Source organism: Cibotium barometz, chromosome 21, assembly GCF_041138505.1.
Source record: "Cibotium barometz isolate CiBa-2024 chromosome 21, ASM4113850v1, whole genome shotgun sequence".
Classification (NCBI taxonomy): Eukaryota; Viridiplantae; Streptophyta; class Polypodiopsida; order Cyatheales; family Cibotiaceae; genus Cibotium; species Cibotium barometz.
Window position 1 is genome coordinate 31,760,509 of NC_141066.1, and position 24,777 is coordinate 31,785,285.

Genomic DNA, 24,777 nt, shown 5'->3' on the forward strand with positions numbered 1-24,777 from the left:
AGGTCAAAGAGAAGAAAGGGTTGGACCCATCAATTGGAGAGGAGAGAGCATTCCACACCCAAGGAGGACTCTCACGAGGACGAGCTCGAGGAAGAGGCAGGGGAGGAGGAAGGACCTTCACTTGCCACAACTATTGGGAAGCCATGACATATGGGTAGAGACTACTATAGCAAACCAAATGAAGAAGGATCGATATCAGCAAACTTCATGGAGACTCCTAAGTTAGAGGAGTCATGACATCTTTTCTGAGAGAGAAACCCCACAACCCAATGTAACTTGCCCCAATAGAGTAAAACCACCTCTGAGCCCGATGATGTAGGCCATGTGGTAGATGTATGTGTGAGCACTTTAGTCAAGGTCACGTGCACTTGTAGTAGCCTTGGACACATAGAGAGAGAGTGTCAAGGACTATGAGTTAGGGACTTAAGGCACTGGTCGTGGGCTACCAAGTAAGAGGGAAACTTGGTTTAGGGTCCATATGTGCTAGAGTTATTCACTTGAGGGGAGGTGTTGAAATATGCAAGTGAGAAGGGCTACCAAGTAAGAGGGAAACTTGGTATAGGGTCCATGTGTGCTAGAGTTATTCACTTGAGGGGAGGTGTTGAAATATGCAAGTGAATGGGTGTGTGCAGGAACAAGCCCTTAGCAAGAGATTGTAAAAGAGAGTCTGTAATTAAGTGGGTAGCAGTGAAAAGGTGAGAACAATCTACTCATGAGAGAATCAAGGGTAGCATGAGTGAATATAGGGGTGTGGAAAGATGCTTGGCATCTTGTGGATGTACACCCTATAAATTGAGGCATTGGCCTAATGAGAATTTGCTAGTTTTTGAGTATCCATACCTACATTATCTTATTAGATTAATTGCTCACTAATCTCATCTAATCACTTGCTAATTATGTTGATTTTTGCATTTGATCCACCATAGCTCATCACATTGATGAAAATTTAATAGCATGTAGCAACTTAATGACCTATGTCTCCATGCTTGTCCCTAATTTGCTTAATTTATGTTCTATTGTCTTAGCTCCCTCCTTCAATTTGATCTCATGAACAACATTGGATGTACCCCTCATCTGAGTATAATCCTTAGCAAAAAGCTTGGGGTACCTATCAAGAAATTTTCCATATTTTTCTTTTTCCTCATTGGTTAAATCATCTACATCTACATCAGCTCAGCCTTTGGGACATTAGACTTCATAGCTTGAGCACAAGCGACTTGGTTGTATTGAAAATCATCACACCACAAATATCTGCTCTTCCAACTCGAACAAACTCTGATCCATTTCTAATTCCTCGTCAATTTCATCAAAGAACCAATAGAATAATCACCATAATTGTCAAAAGAAGTTGAATCACCTCCTCTCTCAGTCTCCAACTTCTCTCCAATATCCAAAATCTTACCTGTTTTTAGATCATATCTTATTATTTTTCTTTTAGGCCTGTCAACAAACAAATCTATGCATCCTCTGTACCAGTCTTGTTTAGAACTTATTGCAATAAGCCAGGGTCTTCCCAAGATGATGGGATATGCCCTAACTCCTATTGGCATGACAAGTGCATCAATTACTACCTTTTGTCCCAGTAGATTCATCTCCATACCCTCAATCACACCCAAACATTTACCTTTTGAACTATTGGCCATCTAAACATTGACTATGGATTTACTTGTCACCTCCAAACCCAAATCATGAACTGCTTCCTCTCTCATAACACACACCCGGGCTCCACCATCTTTATACACCTTGCTTACTTTCTTGCCCTGAATCCACTTTAGGTAAAATGTCATACACTTGACTCAGCTAAACCACGTTAGCCTGGGGTGTTTTAACCTTGACTTGTCTGCTGACACTTGCAAGCTTATGCCACTGTCTTCTTATGCCAGAGTTCAACTACAAAAATTGGCCACATCTAATATCTACCTTCCTATGCTTCATGTCTGATAGGAGGCTGTAAGGGGTTCACCCTCGCCCAGCTAAAAGTCTTCCATACCAAGTTTCTTCCTTTTGTCTCTAGCTCTCGCTTACTTTCTGGACTCTGGCTTCTCCATGGTTGACTTCTCTTTCTCTCACTTCTTCTTGACCCATGCTTCCTTATCACAGCACCTTCTTATTTTGATCTCTGCATCCTAGTTCTTTTATTAGCCAACATGTCAGCCTCCTCCTCCTCCTCCTCAATAGTTTCAACAAAGGGCCTTGAGGAGGTATCTACCCTTGTAGCAGCCCTTGGTTTCCATTATTCACTTCCCTGTTGTTGACTCCTTTGTTTCCTTTATTCACTTCCCTGTTGTTGACTCCTTTGTTTCCTTCAAGACTTTGAATAATCAGGTATATGCCTCTTGGCTCCCTCCTTGGCTGAGTACACTATGGAGCTATATTTCCCCTCTCCCTAGAGTTATAGCACTAAAAGTGCTCCATCCTATCTGAGAGACAAGGCTTTGTAGAGCTCCAAGTCCGAAAGGATAGGTTGGTGGATGAACATATTCTCATTCTGGCTCAAGCTAAGAACATGCAAATGTATGAAGTACAAGTGCTTGCATGCACGCTAAGTCTTCTTCTTCTTGGATTCTCTATCTGCTGTAAAATCTAGACACATACAATAGGGTTCGTTTTCACAAGCACATCGTATATTCCAATGTGCGCATCATCCCTATGCAATTCAATCTTGAAAACTTCGTGCTTGTGCTCCAGCCTCTACACTTCTTCTACCACCCTAGCTTTCATTTTCAAAGTGGCCTTTTTTTTGCCACTTCCTTTGATATACTGACATGTGATACTTGACTCTTATGCCATTTTACATGCATGAGCAACCTACCTTTGTGTTCGTAGTAGTGGACCCATATGATGGTTCTTTATTACTTGCTATTGTAAAGAACCTTGTAGCCCCACTACTGCTAGGTAAGGTGGGCATGTCACCTTTTGCATTCTTTCTCTCCACTTGGCATCCACCTTCTAATAATGAATAGACCTCCTCGTCTGTGAGGTTAGTTCCCATAGCAACTAGACATATCTTCGGTGGAAGATTTGGCTTTAGGTCTATGTTGGTGTCCAAAATGAAACATGTGATCAGGGAAAAACCATATCCATTGTCTAATGAGACCATTAGGGTGCTTGCGATACCCTTGAAATAATGGTGCAAGCACACCCCTTGCAAATCTAGCTATGTTTTTCCCACATTCCTTCACCTTACACTCAATCATCATCACACTAAACTTTGTGGCTCTTCTGATGTTCTTTGAGGAGTAGTGGTTGTATCATGCTCTTTAAAATTGATCTTATGTGGCCTCCCCACATATTTGCAGTCTTGTACATGCGCATTATACTTTGGACAATGCATTGCCTCATCATGAATATCAATGACCATAGTGGTTGGTCTCTTGTGATGTGCAGTTTCTTTTTCTCATTGGTTAGGGGGTAGGCACCTTACACATGGGTGTTCCTTTAGTTGCCTGATTGACTGTTTGGACAACTTGGGCTGGGCTTGTAGACATCCATTCCATTAGTTTCTCCAAGCTTGGTTCTCTCTCTATGTGCTTTCCTTGAGAGTAAGATACTACCTTAGTGCTGTGCAAAAGTCCATTTGCCATATCGGTAGTACATGCATCATAAAGAGAAACCTTGCGTCTATATCCTTCATGTAAAAGCCAACTCCCATGCTTGCCCTCCTGCTAGGTTTGCTCTTGGGGTATTTGGACCATCATTACTTCTCTCTATTGTTGTCTCATGACCAAACCCCAACGTGCTGTGGGAACCTCCCACCAGCTCAACCAAGAGTCTGTTTTGCTGAAACATTCCTATCTATGACATGACCATTTCCCCATCATTGACGTATTAATCGAGCCTCTACTAATGCAGCTTCACTAGTAGGAGCCATGTACCACTTCTCACACATTGCTTTGTGCTCACCTTGAGATGTGGCACACACATACTTTGTTGTGTGGAAAACCATGCCCTACTCTCAATGAAAGAGGCAAGACCTCTCCCTATCTCAGGACATTATTTTTACCACCGATGACACATGTCAAACTGCATTCTAGTTAGCATGTGCCTCATGTGCCATGAACCCAAAGAATTCCACTCTTTCACAACCATGGTTTTCCATCACCTCATTGATGCACTGCCAAAACAGACATTGGGCCTCCATATCCTCCTCTTTCATTTCACATGTCACAATTGTTAGAAGATCCTGTATGCTATGTGAAAACTTAAGTCATTTACGATGTAACACAATTGAAATCCTTTGACCACATTTATAATGACATTTATAATATGCTACCTTGGGTCGTACAACACATGGCAAGCCATGGCCACCCAATCTGATGTTTGTTATGTGTGGTCGAATGGTATCCATGCATGTCGAAGGTCCCTAGAGGTGGTCAGTCACATTCAATTCAATCCAGCCTAGAAGTAGGTCTAATGGTGGACATCTTGAAAACAAAGCAATTCTCACCTATGGACTCTTGTCCTGGGAACCTGCTTTTGTAGAAAAAATTGTAAGTGCACTCTCATTTTAGCTTCAAAAGTGCATTCTCTCCTAGAAGGCCCATGTCGGGTTGTAGTTATTGACCTATGGAACCTAATAATAAAATTGTTCAGATTTCACACTTTACTAATCTAGATATTTATAACTCATTTACAAAAAGATAACTATCCAACTAAACTTATTTACCAACTGTCTTCCACCAATGGTCCCATCTCCTCTGCAATGTTGATGAACTCTTGTTCCTCCAATGAAATGTGAGGAACCACCTTCTCGCACTAGCATTGCCATTATGATTTCTTTTGCCACACACATTTGCACCTTTCTTGCCCCGACATTGTGATTTAATCCTAAAACCCAACCAGGACACCAACTCTCAAACCCTCTCACTCTCTAATTCTCTAACTCTCTTAAGGCCTCTAACTCTTAAACCCTTTCACTCTCAAATCCTCTAACTCCGAAATAAGATATATATACATATATATATATAGTAGCACATAGAAGCTTGAAGAAGAGAAGAAGGGAGGAGCTGCCGTTTGGCAGCTCTGAACCTCTCACTAACTCTCTCTCTCTCTCTTTTTCTAATTCTATGACTTTCTAACTCTCATTCTTTGTAACTCTTTTTCTTTCTCTACTATGACTCTCATTCTCTCTCTCCCTCTCTCTCTCTCTCTCTCTCTCTCTCTCTCTCACACACACACGCACACACTTATACTCTCTCTCTCTAACTCTCTTTCTAGCTCGCTCGCTCTCTCTCTCTCTCTCTCTCTCTCTCTCTAACAGTAGTATTGAGCCTCTAGCAGTAGTGCTCCATCCATCACACCCCCCACTAGCTCAGTACTTCCATAGTTTATTTCATGTTCATTTTGTCCTTTTTTTTCTGGACATCCAGAAGACATTGACAGTTGTACATTGATTTATCTCATAGGTTGAGTTCGGCCTCTACTAGACGTTAATACAGCTTTCTTTCTTTCTTTCTTTCTAACTCACTCATTTTCCCTGAATCTCTCTCTCTCTCTCTCTCTCTCTCTCAATAACTCTCTCTACCTCTCTCTCTATTACTCTCTCTAACATTGTTTAACTCTCTCTCTCTCTCTCTCTCTCTCTCTCAATCTCTATTTCTCTCGCTCTATCTAACTCTCTCTGTGTGTGTGTGTGTGTGTGTGTGTGTGTGTGTGTGTGAGAGAGAGAGAGAGAGAGAGAGAGAGAGAGAGAGAGAGAGAGAGAGAACACCTAGAAGGGCCTAGATTGAGAGTATGTAAGGGTCCAATATGTAAGTGTCTGGGTCTTCAAAGGTCAAAGGTCAGTATTATATAATATTACATTATTATGAAAGGGTAGAGAGGTGAAGATGAGCTTTAGAGGTGCATTTAGAAACATCATGAACATGAAAACCCAATCATACCAAAAAGAGATTCCAAAGTGTTAACAATTTATAACACATTCAAGAAATGGGAATTATGCCACCAAGGCCTTCCTTTTCTAAAGGCACGTGTCTTCTCTTGTCTTGAAAGAAGGTACATAAAGAAAAGCGCAATGGGCATGTGCCATGATCCACATTGTGTCAAGAGTCTATGTGTGGGGCTGTACAAGGATGGAGAAAGGCATGCCATACATAGCTAGAAGGGGGAAAGGCATGACTATGACTATAGAGACAAGAGGGACATCTTCTCGAGGGGGCTTGAGGGGGAATGGTCACTTGGCATGAATATGACCACGTCAAACAAGAGGGACATCTTCTCAAGGGCTTGAGGGGGAACGGTCACTTGGCATGACTATGACTATAGAGACAAGAGGGACATCTTCTCGAGGGCTTGAGGGGGAACGGTCACTTGGCATGACTATGACCACGTCAAACAAGAGGGACATCTTCTCGAGGGCTTGAGGGGGAACGGTCACTTGGCATGACTATGACCACGTCAAACAAGAGGGACATCTTCTCGAGAGACATCTTCTCGAGGGCTTGAGGGGGAACAGTCACTTGGCATGACTATGACCACAACAAACAAGAGGGACATCTTCTAGAGGGCTTGAGCCTTGGCATGTATGTCTCTCTCATGGCTCTCATGGGGGATGTCCCTACATAGATATATAGAAGGGGGAACGGTCACTTGGCATGATTATGACTATCAACAAGCGGGAGATCTTGCCTTGGCATCTAATTCTACCCGCATTGGCTTGTAGACCAGATGCCTCTGGTTCTTTTGACTGGTTATACAACCATATTGTGAGTTTTTATCAGAGTTTCTATCAGAGTTATGGCCGAAACAATTTGCTGATTCTGTCAGGGTCTCTACATAGGGAAAACTGTAAGAAGGCAAGTAGTCTCAAGGTAATCCTAGAGCTTGAGATGTATATATCATTTCATTCTTATCTAATATCTTAGAAGAGAAGGTTAGATTGCTATGGTCTTTCGGAGGAAGAGACCAAAACTCCATAGCTTTTCTTTTAGAGAAACAATAGTATGCCGTAGCCCTGTAAGAGAATGCTATTTTGCCATAGACCTTAGAAAGAGAGAAGAGTCACAGTACGAGTAAGAGGAGATAAAGCTTGGGGATGATTAGATGATTTCAATCATAAGACAAGGTATTAGAAGACTCTATTCTCATATGTCAAGTTCTAAAGCTCTTGTTAACGAGCAAAGGCAACGATAAACGATAAATTTCTATAAGGTATATACATATTTAGAATGGTGCAAAGGCATGGATAAGGTAACGTCACCACACAAAGGCACACATAGAGAGCTTGCTACTTCCATCAAAAGAGAGTGCCTGCTGCCTTGGAATCTGCGGGCACCATGGGACTAGAGTGGTCGTCTTCGGAGAATGCAGCAGTGGAGCGGCCCAATTGGTATGCCACCCGCTCGCGGAAGAGCACGCCGTTCTCTCGCTGCTCCAATGGTGCACGGAGAGTCTCCTGAATGGACGCCTCGATGGCCGCGTAGTAGCCTGCAGCGCTGCGGTACAGCTCGAATACCATGCCGAGTTGCATGTCGTGCGAGAAGCTTCCAGCGAAGGCGGCGAGCACACTGCACACCGCTGCAAAGACGCCCAGGTTACTGATGCCGAGCCCCATGCTGCTCAAGCCGTTTAGGACGGCGGCCGATGCAGCAAATATTGGCGCCACCACCGCCAGAGACTTGTTGACAGTGACCAGATTCTGCGCCCAGCTGGTGTAAGTCTTGATATCGGAAGCGCGGAGCAGGTTGGCCACTTGCTCCAGATCGCTGCTGGCTTGTCCATCCCAGCCGTTGGATGCAGTGGTTCGGTCGTTGACGGGTATGGACGACTCCGTGTAACGACAGACGTCGGCGGGCGCTACAAGCACAGGAGGGACCACTTTGGCGGGGAATTTCTCTAGGCCGCCGGGTGTGAGGGGCATGGGGTAAGCCTTGTCGAGAGCCTCGAGCCGGCGCCGAGAGTCCCGCAGCAGCGACGGGGTGTGTTGCCTGAGATGGGGGGCCACCTGCAGCGCGTAGTCCACGTCGCTGGCCAGCTTGCGAAAGAGGCGGGCGGCGGTGCGCTGCTCCTCTGCCAGTTGCGACGGCTGGAACTGGTTGATGACGGCCATCATGGCCGCGCAGCCGGCATTGAGCAGCAGCGCCGGCAAGCTCAGGCTCAGGCTGTGGGCCTGCCCGTCCAGGCCGCCCAGCACGCACGCCGTCATGGTGGCCACGGTGAGCGTGCGCTGGAAGAGCTTGTTCCAGTTGTCGCGCTGCTGAGCCAAGATGGCGTGCAACTCGGCTCTGTCACCGGCCGCATTAGCCAGCAGCCGCAGCTCCGCCACAAGGAAGAGATCCTCATGATCCTCCTCGGCTTTGCGTAGGCCCTTGTGGGTGTCCCAGAAACCGGGAGGGTCGGCCCTCATCGATGTATACAAGGGCCGCTGCGGCGAAGAAGAGGACGTAGTTCTCGCATGATGATTTTGCAGCAGCTCTTGCTGGGCATACTCTGCAGACCGCGCGAAGGATGAGCGGCCAGTTGATGGGGGGAGGCTCTCAGCGGACCTACTCCCGCGACTAGAGGTGCAGCTGCTTCTGTAATCGAGCTGCAGCCGCCTAGCACTTAGAGCTGGGGAGGAGATGGTGCTGCTGGTGGCTGCGCCTAGATTACGCAAGGCCATGTACCGTCGAGGTTGGTACTTTGCAGTATCAAGGAGGTTGGAATTGGTGGTTTCTTGTTGATCCGAGGAGAGCTGATGAAGGAGAGAGAGACACAGACACAGAGAGAGAGAGAGAGAGAGAGAGAGAGAGAGAGAAGGCCTTGAGAGATCGCGGGCAAATGTTTTGTTTGTAGTTGTGCCTGCTGCCGTTGGCCTGCTTTATAATAAGTCATTGGAACCTATGAATGTTAACGTTGACTGAGCCCCAGTCACATTAGAGAAAGTTTCTTGGAGTATGAACAAGTCACGGCGGTAGCATTGTTTGAACTTTGAAGAGTTGAAAAAAACATGATTATAGAGACACAAATTTGACTGGAGGAGTAGGTTAGGTGCCCACCAAAAATCAAGTTTCTTGAGAAAAATAACACACACATTGTGTGCGTGTTTGTTTGTTTTTTTTTAAAATAAAAATCATGAGTTTGTTTAAAAGAATCACCGATAAAAAGCATCCAGATCATGCAAATTCGGGTAACATGACTATCAAAAAGAAAACCTCCATGCACTAGCTTGGTAGCATCGTATAAATGTATCCTATGACATTTCTATGTGAGTTTTATTGATGTTGTAATGTGTGCCCATTTCCTTTTTTGGTGTGATCATGTCAACTTGAAGAATGCTTGCATTTTTTAAGTAAACACCTCTAGGATGTTCCGAGCGGGATCCAGAGCATCAAACATGATGCATGGATAAATGAAATGTATGTACGATGATGTATAGAGGATCCCAGGTAGAAAAAATTACATGTGGCAACCAAGTGAATAAGCGCAGGTGAAAAAAACCAAAATGGGAAGTGTATGGGTGAACAAAGGAAGTGGGCAGCACAACCTTCTGGAAAAAGGCGAGGGACGGAGACGAGCCTATGAAGGGGAATTGAGAGGATTTTCAAGAGGACAGAAAAAGAGAAGCAAGAGAGTGAAGAGAGTGTGTGAAGTGACTATAGTGAAGAGACTACCTACAGAAGGAGGTCTTACAGTTTTCGAAGGTTGAACAAGTGAAATTCAGTGTAGCATAGGTCAAATTGGATAAGCCAGAGCAGAGGATACGTCGTGGACCAGAGATTAAGATAGGAGCTCGTTTTCGTTGATTTCCGTGTGGCGACTCTGTTAGAGACATGACTTAGTCCAACTTTTGTTCAATTATTGTAGCTGTTGTCGGGCGAGCGTCAGCAGCAAGCTGAGTGCTGATTTGCATCTGTTTGGGAAGACCTAGAGTTTGTGGTTGTTAATTCATTACAGTGTGAACTTGTGGGTGAAGTTGATGCTTAGGGAGAGTAGTTTCTTGGGTCTGCTGGGTGAAGGATCCTCAAGTTTTAGTGTGTTCTCCTGATATATTTGAACCCATGTCTCAGGGGCATTGAGACAAAGTTTTAGTGTGTTCTCCTGATATATTTGAACCCATGTCAGCAGGGGCATTGAGACAAAGTTTGTCTTTGTTCGTGAAGAGAGCTAAGAGTTTAAAGCTTGAATCTGTGTTGTGATTGATGAGGATATATGGAGCTTGGTTGGAGTCATTTTGATTGATTTTGTTGAGATAGAACAACTACGAATGTATCTGTGATGTTCTGGAAGTCAGAGCTGACTCATAGCTGAATCAGTCATCTTCAGTTGAGATAGAACAACTACGAATGTATCTGTGATGTTCTGGAAGTCAGAGCTGACTCATAGCTGAATCAGTCATCTTCAGTTGAGAGGATTCTTTTTCAAAAAGGATTAGAGGGGTGTTAGCTACAGTCAGTTTTGCATCAAGAGTGAAAGGATTAGAGGGGTGTTAGCTACAGTCAGTTTTGCATCAAGAGTGATCAGCTTGTGAGGTAGAAGAGTTGTTGTAATCTTTTTGGATTCAAGGGAAGTAGTTTTGAGCTAATTTTGATAGTCAAAAGACTGACAGAAGTCAGCAGGCAGTAGTCAGCCAGACCATCAGATTTGTGGGCTATTTGGACATTTAGAGTTAGCTATAAGTTGATTGTAATCAAATTAATGTCTTTAGGGGTGAATTCTTATGTGGTTTGAGTGTTTGGAGGGACTAGAGGTGTGAGAGGACTTAGAGTCTGATCTAGTTGAGTTAACTATTAATAGTCAGTTGTTGTCACATAAATTAGTTCAATCAGGCCATGTACCGTCGAGGTTGCAGTATCAAGGAGGTTGGAATTGGTGGTTTCTTGTTGATCCGAGGAGAGCTGATGAAGGAGAGAGAGACACAGACACACAGACAGAGAGAGAGAGAGAAGGCCTTGAGAGATCGCGGGCAAATGTTTTGTTTGTAGTTGTGCCTGCCGCCGTTGGCCTGCTTTATAATAAGTCATGGGACCTAATGAATGTTAACGTTGACTGAGCCCGGCGTACTCAGTCCCATTAGAGAAAGTTTCTTGGAGTATGGAGAAAGTTTCTTGGAGTATGAACAAGTCACGGCGGTAGCATTGTTTGAACTTTGAAGAGTTGAAAAAAACATGATTATAGAGACACAAATTTGACTAGAGGAGTAGGTTAGGTGCCCACCAAAAATCAAGTTTCTTGAGAAAAATAGCATACACATCTTCATTTAAGTGTGCGTGTTTGTTTTTTTTTAAATCATGAGTTTGTGTAAAAGAATCACTGATAAAAAGCATCCAGATCAGGCAAATTCGGGTAACATGACTGTCAAAAAGAAAGCCTCCATGCACTAGCTTGGTAGCATGGTATAAATGTGTCCTATGACATTTCTATGTGAGTTTTATTGATGTTGTAATGTGTGCCCATTTCCTTTTTTGGTGTGATCATGTCAGCTTGAAGAATGCTTGCATTTTTTAAGTAAACACCTCTAGGATGTTTCGAGCGGGATCCAGAGCATCAAACATGATGCCTGGATAAATGAAATGTATGTACGATGATGTATAGAGGATCCTAGGTAGAAAAAATTAAATGTGGCAACCAAGTGAATAAACGGAGGTGAAAAAAACCAAAATGGGAAGTGTATGGGTAAACAAAGGAAGTGGGCAGCACAACCTTCTGGAAGGAGGCGAGCGACGGCGACGAGCCTATGAAGGGGAATTGAGAGGATTTTCAAGAGGACAGAAAAAGAGAAGCAAGAGAGTGAAGAGAGTGTGTGAAGTCACTATAGTGAAGAGACTACCTACAGAAGGAGGTCTTACAGTTTTCGAAGGTTGAAGAAGTGAAATTCAGTGCAGCATAGGTCAAATTGGATAAGCCAGAGTAGAGGATGCATCGTGGACCAGAGAATTAGATAAGAGCTGGTTTCCGTTGATTTCCGTGTGGTGACTCTGTTAGAGACATGACTTAGTCCAATTTTTGTTCAATTATTGTAGCTGCCGTCGGGGCGAGCGTCAACTGCGTGCTGATTTGCATCTATTTGGGAAGACCTAGAGTTTGTGGTTGTTGATTCATTGCAGTGTGAACTTGTGGGTGAAGTTGATGCTTAGGGAGAGTAGTTTCTTGGGTCTGTCGGGTGAAGGATCCTCAAGTTTTAGTGTGTTCTCCTGATATATTTGAACCCATGTCTAAGGGGCGTCGAGACAAAGTTTGTCTTTGTTTTCGTGAGGAGAGCTAAGAGTTCAAAGCTTGAATCTGTGTTGTGATTGATGAGGATTTGTGATATGGAGCTCGCTTGGAGTCATTTTGATTGATTTTGTTGAGATAGAACAACTACGAATGTATCTATGATGCTCTAGAAGTCAGAGCTGACTCATAGCTGAATCAGTCATCTTCAGTTTGAGAGGATTCTTTTTCAGAAAGGATCAGAGGAGTGTTAGCTATAGTCAGTTGTGCATCAAGAGTGATCGCCTCGTGAGGTAGAAGAGTTGTTATAATCTTTTTGGATTCAAGGGATAGTAGTTTTGAGCTAATTTTGACAGTCAAAAGGATAATAGAAGTCAGCAGGCAGATTAATGTCTTTAGGGGTGAATTCTTATGTGGTTTGAGTGTTTGGAGGGACTAGAGGTGTGAGAGGACTGAGAGTCTGAGCTAGTTGAGTTAACTATCAATAGTTAGTTGTCAAAAATTAGTTCAATCAAACCAGTCAGCTGTGAGTCAACTATGCCCCTGACAATAAAGAGTCTTTGGTGTCATATCTCTATGAAATTAGAGAAGCCTAGAGGCTAGGGTGGGTCAGCATGACAAGTAAGAGAAAGGTCTTGATTCAGCATGACAAGTAAGAGAAAGGTCTTGATTCAGTTAAGACAACTGAGTCGGCTGGGTCTATCTCAATCAACTGAATCAGTACCCGTCAAGATCAGTTCGATTGGTGTTAGTAGCAAAAGGTCCACGGAGCATAAGGAAAGTGATCAGTAAGGTTTAGGGGTTGAAGGATTGAGGTTAGATGAACGTGGAGGACAATAAGAGAGTTAGGAGGACTCATATCGGTTCATATTCTGTGTCAGTCTTTCGGATTTGTTTAGAGCCCTGAGCTAGATCAGACTAGTGTTAACAGGGAGTCAAGAAAGGAGAATTGACAGGTTCAATGAAGATCCGGTTTAATTGGGATTGGTTGCAGGCATCCGTTCTAGGCTATGGTCAAAATTTAATCAGTTATGTGTCAACTGGGAAGGTTTCGCATTAGCTCCTTATTATAGGAAGTCACCTTAGGCATTTAGGTTGAAGATCAAAGGTCTTGGGAGTTAGATCTAATCTGGGAGGAAAATTAGATGTATTAGCCATGCTGGATTGAAGGATGTAGAGGTTTCCATTTCGGTCAGTTGTTGGAGGTTTGAAGATTGGTTCCAAGATGATTGGTGCCCTTTGAGCTGGGATCCTAGTGTCCCCTAGTTCTAATCCTTATACATTTTCTTCTTGTGTGATTTCTAGTGCTATAATAGAGGCCATCACCCACCAACCTCACATGCTTTGGTGCCCCCACTAAGAGGACCAAAAAGCTCTTGCTTAGGACTTTAATCAACGGGTTGGAAACCACTTGTAGATCAACTCAAGACCGATTGGCTGATTTTGTATATGATGTTTTTAGAGGTAAGAGAGGGGAAGATTTCACTCAGTTCTTGAGGAGGGTTCAGTTGACAGCATTGAGAAACAATAGGGATGATGATGCATATAAAGCTCAAATAATACGAGTACTTCTGGAGGGAGCGCGACCATGGAATGGTATGAAGATGTGTTAAGAGAGGAGCAGAGGGGTAATTGGGAGTACTTGAGAAATGCATTGAGAATAAAGTATGGGAAAAGTGAAAGTCTTGAGGAACTTTGGAACTCAGTAGGCCGTATGAAGGGGAGGAAGAAGAGATTGTTTCTTGTTGATCTGAGGAGAACTGATGAAGGAGAGAGAGAAAGAGAAGGCCTTGATTTTGTGTGGTGGACAATGCCGTTGGCCTGCTTTATAAGTCTAGGGACCTAATGAATGTCAATGTTGAATGAGCCTGGCGTACTCAGTCCCATTAGAGAAAGTCTCTTGGAGTATGAACAAGTCACGTCACTATTTAAACTTTGAAGAGTTGAAGCCTTAAATGAAAAGATGCAGGGGAGAAGAGAGCTTGAGCTCTTGCAAAGCACACACACACTCATCACAAAACCCTAAAAGAGAACACACAAGGTGAGAGGCTGAAAATCTTCTTCTTCTTCTTCACACAACACTCAACACACCATATACAAAGATAAGAGTACACACTATGAAAAGGTACTCAACCAAATACATACTAGGGTTCTCTATAGTGTGAACCCAACTAAATGAGCTGGCACTATAACTATGCCAGTCTCTAGAATGGTTGTCACACAGCCTGTCATCCCACTAGCCGCATATCACCCATGATCTCACCAACCATGCCAGTGGTATAAGTGTGGGGCCTATCCCCCAAGCGGGGAATCAGTGGTCCACCGCCTCACTAGATGAGCTCGATATCTCAACATTAAAAAACCATGATTCTCATTCTAATAGAGACACAAATTTTACTCGAGGAGTAGGTTAGTTTAATTTTTCTCCTTTACCTCTTGCCTAATAACACTACCATCTACTTGGTCATTACCTTGTAATGTAGGGCAAAGTCACTCAGGAGAAGAAGTGGATGGATTTATTTTTGACTGGCAAGGGTTCCCACCAAAAATCAAGTTCCTTGAGAAAAATAACATACACATTGTCATTTTAGTGTGCGTGTTTTAAAAAAAATCACGAGTTTGTTTAAAAGAATCACCGATAAAAAGCATACAGATCATGCAAAATTGGGTAACATGACTATCAAGAAGAAAGCTTCTATGCACTAGCTTGGTAGCATGGTATAAATGTGTCCTATGACATTTCTATGTGAGTATTATTGGTGTTGTAACATGTGCCCATTTCCTTTTTTAGTGTGATCATGTCAGCTTGAAGAATGCTTGCATTTTTTAAGTAAACACCTCTCTAGGCATTGTGAGAGGGATCCAGAGCAACGATCAAACATGATGCATGGATAAATGAAATATATATATGATGATGTATAGAGGATCCTAGGTGGAAAAAATGACATGTGGCAAAACCAAGTGAATAAGTGCAGGTGCAAAAAACCAAAATGGAAAGTGTATGGGTGAACAAAGGAAGCGGGCAACAAAACCTTCTGGAAGGAGGTGAAGTGGCAGCGAGCTTATGAAGAGGAATTGAGAGGATTTTCAAGAGGACAGAAAAAAGGAGCACATAAGAGAGAAGCAAGGGAGTGAAGAGTGAGTGAAGAGAGTGTGTGAAGTGACTACAGTGAAGAGACTACCTATAGACGAAGGTCTTATAGTTTTCAAAGTTTGAAGAAGTAAAATTCAGTGCGACATAGGTGAAATTGGATAAGCCAGAGAAGAGGATGTGCAGTGGACCAGAGAATCAAATAGGAGGTAGTTTCCATTGATTTTTGTGTGGTGACTCTATTAGAGACATGGCTTAGTCCAATTTTTGTTCAATTATAGTTGCTGTCGAAGGTCAGATGAGTGTTGATTCGCATCTATTTGGAAAGACCTGGAGTTTGTGGTGGTTGCTAATTCATTGCAGTGTGAATTTGTGGGTGAAGATGATGCTTAGGGAGAGTAGTTGTTGGATGAAGATGATGCTTAGGGAGAGTAGTTGTTGGGGTCTACCAATGAAGGATCCTCAAGTTTTGGTGTGTTCTTTTGATATATTTGAACCCATGTCTCAGGGGTGTTGAGACAAACTATGTCTTTGTTTTCGTGAAGAGAACTGAGAGTTCAAAGCTTCAATCTATGATGAGAATTTGTGATATGGAGCTTGGTTGGAGTTATTTTGATTGATTTTGTTGAGATAGAACAACTATGAATGTATGTCTGATGTTTTGGGAGTCAGAGCTGACTCATAGCTGAATCAATCATCTTTAGTTTGTGAGAGGATTCTTTGCCAAAAAGGATCAGAGGGGTGTAAGCTATAGTTGGCTATGCATTAAGAGTGATCAACTAGTGAGGTAGAAGTGTTATAATATTTTTGGATTCACAGTGGAAGTAGTTTTGACATAAGTCTGACAGTTAGAAGACTAACAGAAGTCAGTAGGTCGCGATCAGTGTCTGCCAGCAATTAGAGCATCGTATTTGTGGGCTGTTTGGACATTCAGAGTCAGCTGTGAGTTAGTTCAATGTTTTTAGTGGTGGTGAAATCTTGTGTGGTTTTAGTGTTTTGAGGGACTAGAGGTGTGAGAGGACTCAGAGCTAAGGAAGTATGATCTAGTTGAGTCAGTGTCGGTCGTCAGTTGTCAGAAACCAGTTCAATCAGACCAATGAGATGCTGTGGATATGGCAAAGAGTCTTTGGTGTCATATCTCTATGAAATTAGAGTAGCCTATGTGTTAGGGTGAGTTGGCGGACAAGTAAGAGAAAGTTCCTAATTCAGTTAAGGCAAGCGAGTCGGCCGAGTCTGTCTCAATTAGTTGAATCAGTACTACCCATCAAGATCAGTATCAAAAGAAGGTCCGCAAATCATAAGGAAATTGATCAATGAGGTTTAGGGGTAAAAGGATTGAGGTTAGCTGCACCTAGAGGAAAATAAGAGAGCTAGGAAGACTCATATCAGATCTGATTCTTTGTCTGTCTTTCCAGATTAGTTTACAGCCAGCTAGGTTAGACTAGTGTCAATAGGGAGTCAACAAAGGAGAACTGATAGGTTCAATGAAGATCTAGGGTAAGTATTTGAAGTTTTCACACTGGAAGATATTTTGGGAGTGAGGTGGACATGTTTTTGAATGGGATTAGTTTGCAGGCATCCGTTCCAGACTATAGTCATAATTTGATTAACTGTGGTGTCAGAGAGCAGGGGAAGGTTTCAGGTTAGCTACTTGTCAGAGGAAGTCAGCTGAGGCATTTAGGCTAAAGATCAGAGGTCTTGGGAGTTAGATCTGGCCTGGGATGATAGTTAGAGGTATCAACCCGCAGGCGGGATTGAAGGGTGTGGAGGTGTTCGCCGTTTAGGTCAGTTGGAGGTCTGAGGATTGTTTCTGAGATGATTGGTGCCCTTTGAGCTGGCATCCTAGTGTCCCATAGTTCTGATCCTTATACAATTTCTTCTTGTGTGCATGTTGGTAGTGTAGTAGAGGCCATCACCCAGCAACCTCACATGCTTTAGTGCCTCCACTTAGGACTAGAAAGCTCTTGCTTAGGACTTTGATCAATGGGTTGGAAACCACTTATAGATAAACTCAAGATTGATGGGCTAATTTTGCATATGATGTTTTCAGAGGTGAGAAAGGGGAATATGTCATTCAGTTTCTAAGGAGGGTTGAGTTGACACCATTGAGAAACATTGGGGATGATAATGTGTATAAAGCTCAAATGATAGGACTACTTCTGGAGGGAGCGGCTAGGAAATGGTATGAAGATGTGTTAGGAGGAGAGGGGTAATTGGGAGTACTCGAGAAATTCATCAAGAAGAAATTATGGAAAGACTAAAAGTTCAGAGGACCTTTGGAAGGAACTCAGTAAGTTGTACCAAGGGGAGGAAGAAGAGATTGCTGCTTTTGTGAACATGTTTAAAGGATTCTAGAGAAGGATTGTGAGGGTATTAGGGGATACCACCTGATTTCTTAAAGAAGGATAGATTTATAGGGTTGTTGCATGGGGTTAAGGCTAAAGTTGAACTGAAAGACCCTGATACCTTTGCTGAGGCAGTCAAGCTGACATCATAACAATGGAAGAAGGAGGTGTGAAAACAAGAGCTGGCCTAAAAAGAAAGGGAGGTGGGTTTGCCAGCTAGATATGACCATGGTAGTTGTGGACATATGGTTGAGCCATTACCTATTGATATTCATGTAGAGAGAGATCATCGAGTTGAGATTCCAAGGGCTGCTCTGCTGAGTCAAATAGGGGTTAGGACGGTCTGCATCAGGAGATTTAGAGGATGACAAAGTAGATTGGGAAACTCAATCTTGCCATGTAGGTCATTCAAAACCAGTTTTGAAGACCATAGAGGGGAGAGACCACAAAGGAATAGGATGGAGCACTTTTAGTGCTACAACTCTAGGGAGAGGGGAAATATAGCTCCATAGTGTACTCAGCCAAGGAGGGAGCCAAGAGGCATATACTTGATTATTCAAAGTCCTGAAGGAAACAAGGAGTCAACAAAACAGGGAAGTGAATAATGGAAACCAAGGGCCGCTACAAGGGTAGATACCTCCTCAAGGCCCTTTGTTGAAACTGTTGAGGAGGAGGAGGATGAGGCTGACATGTTGGCTAATAAAAGACTAGGATGCAGAGATCAAAATAAGAAGGTGCTGTGATAAGGAAGCATGGGTCAAGAAGAAGTGAGAGAAAGGGAAGTCAACCATGGAGAAGCCAGAGTTCAAAAAGTAAGGGAGAGCTAGAGACAAAAGGTATGGAAGACTTTTAGCTGGGCGAGGGTGAACCCCTTACAGCCTCCTATCAGACATGAAGCATAGGAAGGTAGATATTAGATGTGGCCAATTTTTGTAGTTGAACTCTGGCATAAGAAGACAGTGGCATAAGCTTGCAAGTGTCAGACAAGTCAAGGTTAAAACACCCCAGGCTAACGTGGTTCAGCTGAGTCAAGTGTATGACATTTTACCTATAGTTGATGTTTGGATTCAGGAGGGCAGGAAAGTAAGCAAGGTGTATAAAGATGGTGGAGCCCGGGTGTGTGTTATGAGAGAGAAAGCAGTTCGTGATTTGGGTTTGGAGGTGATAGGTAAATCCATAGTCAATGTTTAGATGGCCAATAGTTCAAAAGGTAAATGTTTGGGTGTGATTGAGGGTATGGAGATGAATGTACTTGGACAAAAGGTAGTAATTGATGCACATGTCATGCCAATAGGAGTTAGGGCATATCCCATCATCTTGGGAAGACCCTTGCTTATTGCAATAAGTTCTAAACAAGACTGGTACAGAGGATGTATAGATTTGTTTGTTGACAGGCCCAAAAGAAAAAGAATAAGATATGATCTAAAAACAGGTAAGATTCTGGATATTGGAGAGAAGTTGGAGACTGAGAGAGGAGGTGATTCAACTTCTTTTGACAATTATGATGATTATTCTATTGGTTCTTCGATGAAATTGACGAGGAATTAGAAATGGATCAGAGTTTGTTAGAGTTGGAAGCAGATATTTGTGGTGTGATGATTTTCAATACAACCAAGCCGCTTGTGCTCAAGTTATGAAGTCTAATGTCCCAAAGGCTGAGCTGATGTAGATGTAGATGATTTAACCAATGAGGAAAAAGAAAAATATGGAAAATTTCTTGATAGGTACCCCAAGCTTTTTGCTAAGGATTATACTCAGATGAGGGGTACATCCAATGTTGTTCATGAGATCAAATTGAAGGAGGGAGCTAAGCCAATAGAACATAAATTAAGCAAATTAGGGACAAGCATGGAGACATAGGTCATTAAGTTGCTACATGCTATTAAATTTTCATCAATGTGATGAGCTATGGTGGATCAAATGCAAGAATCAACATAATTAGCAAGTGATTAGATGAGATTAGTGAGCAATTAATCTAATAGGATAATGTAGGCATGGATACTCAAAAACCAGCAAATTCTCATTAGGCCAATGCCTCAATTTATAGGGTGTACATCCACAAGATGCCAAGCATCTAATCCCACTGATTTCTCCTTGATTTGTGCCACCTCCTACTAGGGGCACCTTTTCCTAGAATCTTCCCACACCCCTATATTCACTCATGCTACCCTTGATTCTCTCATCAGTAGAGATTCCTCTCACCTTTTCACTGCTACCCACTTAATTACAGACTCTCTTTTACAATCTCTTGCTAAGGGCTTGTTCCTGCACACACCCATTCACTTGCATATTTCAACACCTCCCCTCAAGTGAATAACTCTAGCACACATGGACCCTATACCAAGTTTCCCTCTTACTTGGTAGCCCTTCACTTGCATATTTCAACACCTCCCCTCAAGTGAATAACTCTAGCACATATGGACCCTAAACCAAGTTTCCCTCTTACTTGGTAGCCCACGACCAGTGCCTCAAGTCCCTAACTCATAGTCCTTGACACTCTCTCTCTATGTGTCCAAGGCTACTATAAGTGCACGTTGTCATGCTGTGGCACATCCATGTAGTGAAAGAAGCTCACAGACCATCCCATATGAACTCAGATGCATGGGCATGAAGGCAGTATGATTAGTCATGGCCATGGTCCTGATTAAATGGCAGTGAAAATAATGCGGGGATAGCAAATGTTAAATGAGGCCAAATGAGTCTTTTTGATGTTATGCATGGGAACAGCCCCTAAGCAAAGATATGGTGTAAAGGAGCCATAAAGAATGTGATACTTATCAATCCAAGAAAAATGGGAGAAAAATGAGGGCAGTGTGGAATTTCAAAACGGAATAAACGTGTTTTCAGCTGAAAAAGGTGTGGAGAGGCCCGATTTGCCGACAGGATCCAGAAATAACCAGAGTTGGGGGGGGGGCGCTTCAAAATGGTATGGAAGAATAAGCAGGGAGTTTTTCGGAGGGAACCAGGGTTCTCTGTAGAATGTACAGAGAGTAGCTGTGTGTGGATGGGGGGGGGCCTCGGGAGCGGAAGACGAAGGGGTGCCTTTTGACGTGTGGTAAACTGCAGCTGAGGCAAGTCGGGCTGACAGCGAAGGAAAATAAGCGTGGAAGCGAAGGCCAGAGGAGTCAGCCGTCAACAAAGACAACGAATCGATTTTTGTGGGTATGAATCTGCTTTTCTTGGACACTGCATCACTCATGAGAAGATAGTGTCCCCGAGTTTTTGCTGTCTTCAGACATGTTCTAAGAAAACCCAATCAGCTTTGTCGTCTGCTGTCTTGGCTACAAGCTTGACGATCATGCCTCCACTTGAGAAATTAGCATTGTGCACTTAACTGCTACTGGGTTACACTCCAAGCTCTCTAAGCCAATGGTATCAATCTCACAGATGAGGACTTAAGGTTTGGCAAAATGCTTCTAGAGGCTTGTGATCTGATGAAAGGAACATGCAGGTCAAGTGGTTATTTCCAAGATATCTGTTCGAGTTGTTGCCATCCTCTTTTCTTCTTTTCTTAAACTAAATCATCATAGCACTGCTTTAGTATCGTATGCAGCATCTAAGATCTTTCTCAGCAGTGAAACCAATTCATAGATTTTCTACTACTCTTTGATTAGCCTCTTCTTTGGGGTATGCTCCAATAGGCTGTGCATTTGTTGTTGAGCTGATTTCTACCTCTTGATCCGGAGCTCGGATATTCTCTGCTAGTATGTGTGCTATGATTATGATGGTAATTGTGTGTGTGATTTTGGGAGTGCATGTGTGATGATGAACTTGTAACCAAGGAAGAGAAAGGGAGAATGATACTAATCTCAAACCTTCGAGAATTGAAGTGAATTGGCATTTGTACATGTCAACAAAAATGTTAATGTCTTATGCTCCTTGAGGAGCTATCTATTCTGTTTCCTTCCTAGAATTTTGGAAGCTACTCTCACAGCCACAAGTCCCGTGCTTTCCCAGCGACACCGCCACATCACGACATCTTTGGTGAACCCGACGTGAAATTGCTGGGGTGAGAGTGTGGTGAAATCCCCGTGAACTATGTATGTGATGATTTCAGCATATGTATGAGGCAGAAAACCTTGATGGCCTATGATCTAGAGGGTATTCCTTAAGGGTACAGGCAGCAGAGCCTGTATGATTCATTGGTACCATTTGACCCAGGTGGATTAGGGAAGAAGAAGGATTACAAGGGCTTATGACACTTGTTCACCTCAAGAGAAGGGGGTAACAAGGAGCTTGTATAGACTTGTAGTTCTCTCTTAGGACTGTAGAATGGGCAACAAGGGCTTGTGACACTCATCCTTCTCGACAGCTGAGGAAGGAGAGGAGCTTGCAATGACTTGATCCATTCCTGCCACTTCAAGGGCCTATGACACTCATCTATTCCAATAACCAAGGATAGAGAGGAGCTTGTAGTGACTTGAAGCTAACCCTTTGTCTCAAGGGCTTACGACACTCGACCTTTTTGATAGCTGAGGAAGGTGAGGAGCTTGTATTGACTTGAGGTCTTCCCTACAAGTTGCAAAACAGTTAGAATGCTCAAGAACTTATGAATGCCGAAAAGGTGGACACTTCTTTGTACTCTAATTGTCGGAATATCTGAAAGAAACTCTTTGAAAAACAGGGCTAAATGTATGCAATGATAATCTGAATGAATGGTTCGACATAGAGAAAGCCCAAAACATCAGAAGGATAAAAGGAATTCCAATGCAGAATGCTGTAGAATTGAGTGTATGAACATGGAGATTAAAGCTCTACTCGTTGTTCAGGAAAGCCATATATGATGGCATTATATGTACACATGGAATGCTCATTTATAATACATGAATAAACTATGTGCCAGTTAATGGCTGCAACCAGTTAGAGTCTTTGAAAAGAAGCTCATGGTGATTTGAAGCAGTACAAGGCATCGGTGGAAGGGGAAGGCAGGCTAGGCTTCATATGTGATGCAGGATGGCAAAGCATGATAACCCACAGTAATTTGTTGAAGGATTGAAAAAGCTTTGTAATCAGGGTAGTCTTCATGAAGCCATACGGACTGTGGACAACCTGACAGTGGACGGGCACAGCTCTCATGTTTCTACCACTATGTTTTACTATCTCTTACAAGGGTGCATTGACAAAAGGGACCTGGATACTGGCAGAACAGTGCATTCTCTTATAAGGAGAAGAAGATATGAGCTCAACACTTTCTTGGGAAGCCACTTGATTAGAATCTCATTAGAATGTATGCGTTGTGTGGTAGTTTACCGGAAGCAAATGATGTGTTCTCTAAGCTTTCGAATCTGAATATCTTAGCATGGGCTGCTGTGATTCTAGCACATGCAAAGCTTGGATATGGTGGAAATGTGATTCATTTGTTCAGCAAATTGCAACAGACAAGTGTAATTCCAGGGAATTACATGTATGTTGCTGTTTTAAAAGCATGTTCAAGTATGGAAACTCTTCATGAGGGTAAGCTGGTCCATGGACACTTACTTGAGAGTGGTCATGACTCAAACATTACTGTTTTCAATACCCTTATTAGCATGTATGCCATATGTGGTAGCCTGTATGATGCATATAAAGTGTTTAAGAGATTGCCCATTTCAAGTGCGGTGACATGGAATGCAATAATTGGAGGTTACGCTCAGCATGGGCATGGTCACCAGGCTCTCCTTCTCTTTCAAGAAATGCAACAACATGGCATGAAGCCAACGCAATTACGTTCGTGTGTGTTTTGAAAGCATGTTCCTATATGGCAAGTTTAGGGGGGCAGGGCAAGCTTACTCATGCCTATGTAGCTGAGAGTGGGTTTGAAACTGATGTATTTGTAGGGAGTATCCTTATTGGCATGTATGCCAGATGTGGAAGGCCTGCAGATGTACAAAGTGTGTTTGAAAAGCTACCAAAACATGACCGGGTGACATGGAGTGCAATGGTTGCAGGGTATGTTCAGCATGGGCGGGGTGAGGAGGCTCTCCATCTTTTTGAGCAAATGCTACGGGAAGGGATGGAGCCAAAGGATACCATTTTTGTTAGTGCTTTGAAAGCTTGTGCCAGTACATCAGCTGATCATAGGGGTAATTTCATTCATGGATATGTTGTCGAAAGTGGTTATGATTTGTGGATGCATGCGTCAGTAGTATGCTAATTGATATGCTTGCAAAACTTGGGTCTCTTGAGGAAGCTCAAAGAGTGTTTGACAGTTTAGGACAAGAAGGTGTGGTGCCATGGACTACTATGATTGCAGGATATTCTCAACATGGACATGGACAAGCAGGACTTTTTGAACAAAATGCAACAGGAGGGGCAAATGCCCAATAATGTTACTCTTATTAGTGCCTTGAATGCATGTTCAAGTATAGCTGCCCTTTCCCAAGGCAAGCTAGTCCATGCTCGCTTGATGGCTAGTGGCTTTGAGTTAGATGCAGTGGTTGGGATTGCCCTTATCAATATGTATACAAAATGTGGGAGTCTGGAGAGTGCAGCCAGGGTGTTCAAAACTTGGCATATCAAAGATAAGAGATATGGACTACCCTGAGCGTAAGGCACCAGCCTCTGAGACAACAGGGAAGGTTAATGTCAATGGGGGTTCAACCCCATTATCACTAGAAGGTTTGAACGAGGATGATGTTGGCTTAACCATGCAAGATGGGCAATACTACGATGCAATGCTATCTTTTGCAGATATTCTCGACACACATGGGGAATCTAGAAACACAGTTGTGGACTGCTCTGAGAACAATCAAACTGTATCTTATGAAAGTAAAAGCTGTGAGAATTTCAACTAGGGGGATGCCAAACCAACACTTGTGCAAGTTGCATTAGCTGGCAAAGAGAATGGAGATGGAGTTTTAACAACCCTTGAAAATAGGCTTCTTATGAGCAGGATGATCAATACAGGAAATTCAACCAGTCAGGAAAGCCTTGATGAGAATGTGGGTTCAGAGGATGAAAAAGCTGAAGATAATGTGCCAAAATTTGATAAAGATGAAGGCAAATCAGTATAAATTTGAATGAAGATTAGCCTATATAGCAACTTGGTGGCACATACCGGAGGATGTGCAGGTTTAGAGGGGGTGGATGTCATGCTGTGGCACATCCATGTAGTGAAAGAAGCTCACAGACCATCCCATATGAACTCAGATGCATGGGCATGAAGGCAGTATGATTAGTCATGGCCATGGTCATGACTAAATGAGTATTGATGGCAGTGAAAATAATGCGGGG

The 24,777-nt window shown here is 43.0% G+C and overlaps 2 protein-coding genes across 2 annotated transcripts; one reads left to right on the forward strand and one right to left on the reverse strand.

The window, feature by feature from the left end:
• Positions 1-7,128: 7,128 nt before the first annotated feature.
• LOC147627081 (putative F-box protein At4g22030) lies at positions 7,129-8,749 on the reverse strand. The gene has a single exon (XM_086816152.1). The coding sequence runs from the start codon at positions 8,597-8,599 to the stop codon at positions 7,235-7,237; it is 1,365 nt and encodes a 454-aa protein (XP_086672278.1). The 5' UTR covers positions 8,600-8,749; the 3' UTR covers positions 7,129-7,234.
• A 14,041-nt stretch (positions 8,750-22,790) lies between these two features.
• LOC147627082 (pentatricopeptide repeat-containing protein At4g18520, chloroplastic-like) lies at positions 22,791-24,557 on the forward strand. The gene is made up of 5 exons (XM_086815239.1): positions 22,791-23,271; positions 23,382-23,689; positions 23,798-23,980; positions 24,066-24,269; positions 24,339-24,557. The coding sequence occupies exons 1-5, from the start codon at positions 22,791-22,793 to the stop codon at positions 24,555-24,557; spliced, it is 1,395 nt and encodes a 464-aa protein (XP_086671365.1).
• The last annotated feature ends 220 nt before the right edge of the window (positions 24,558-24,777 follow it).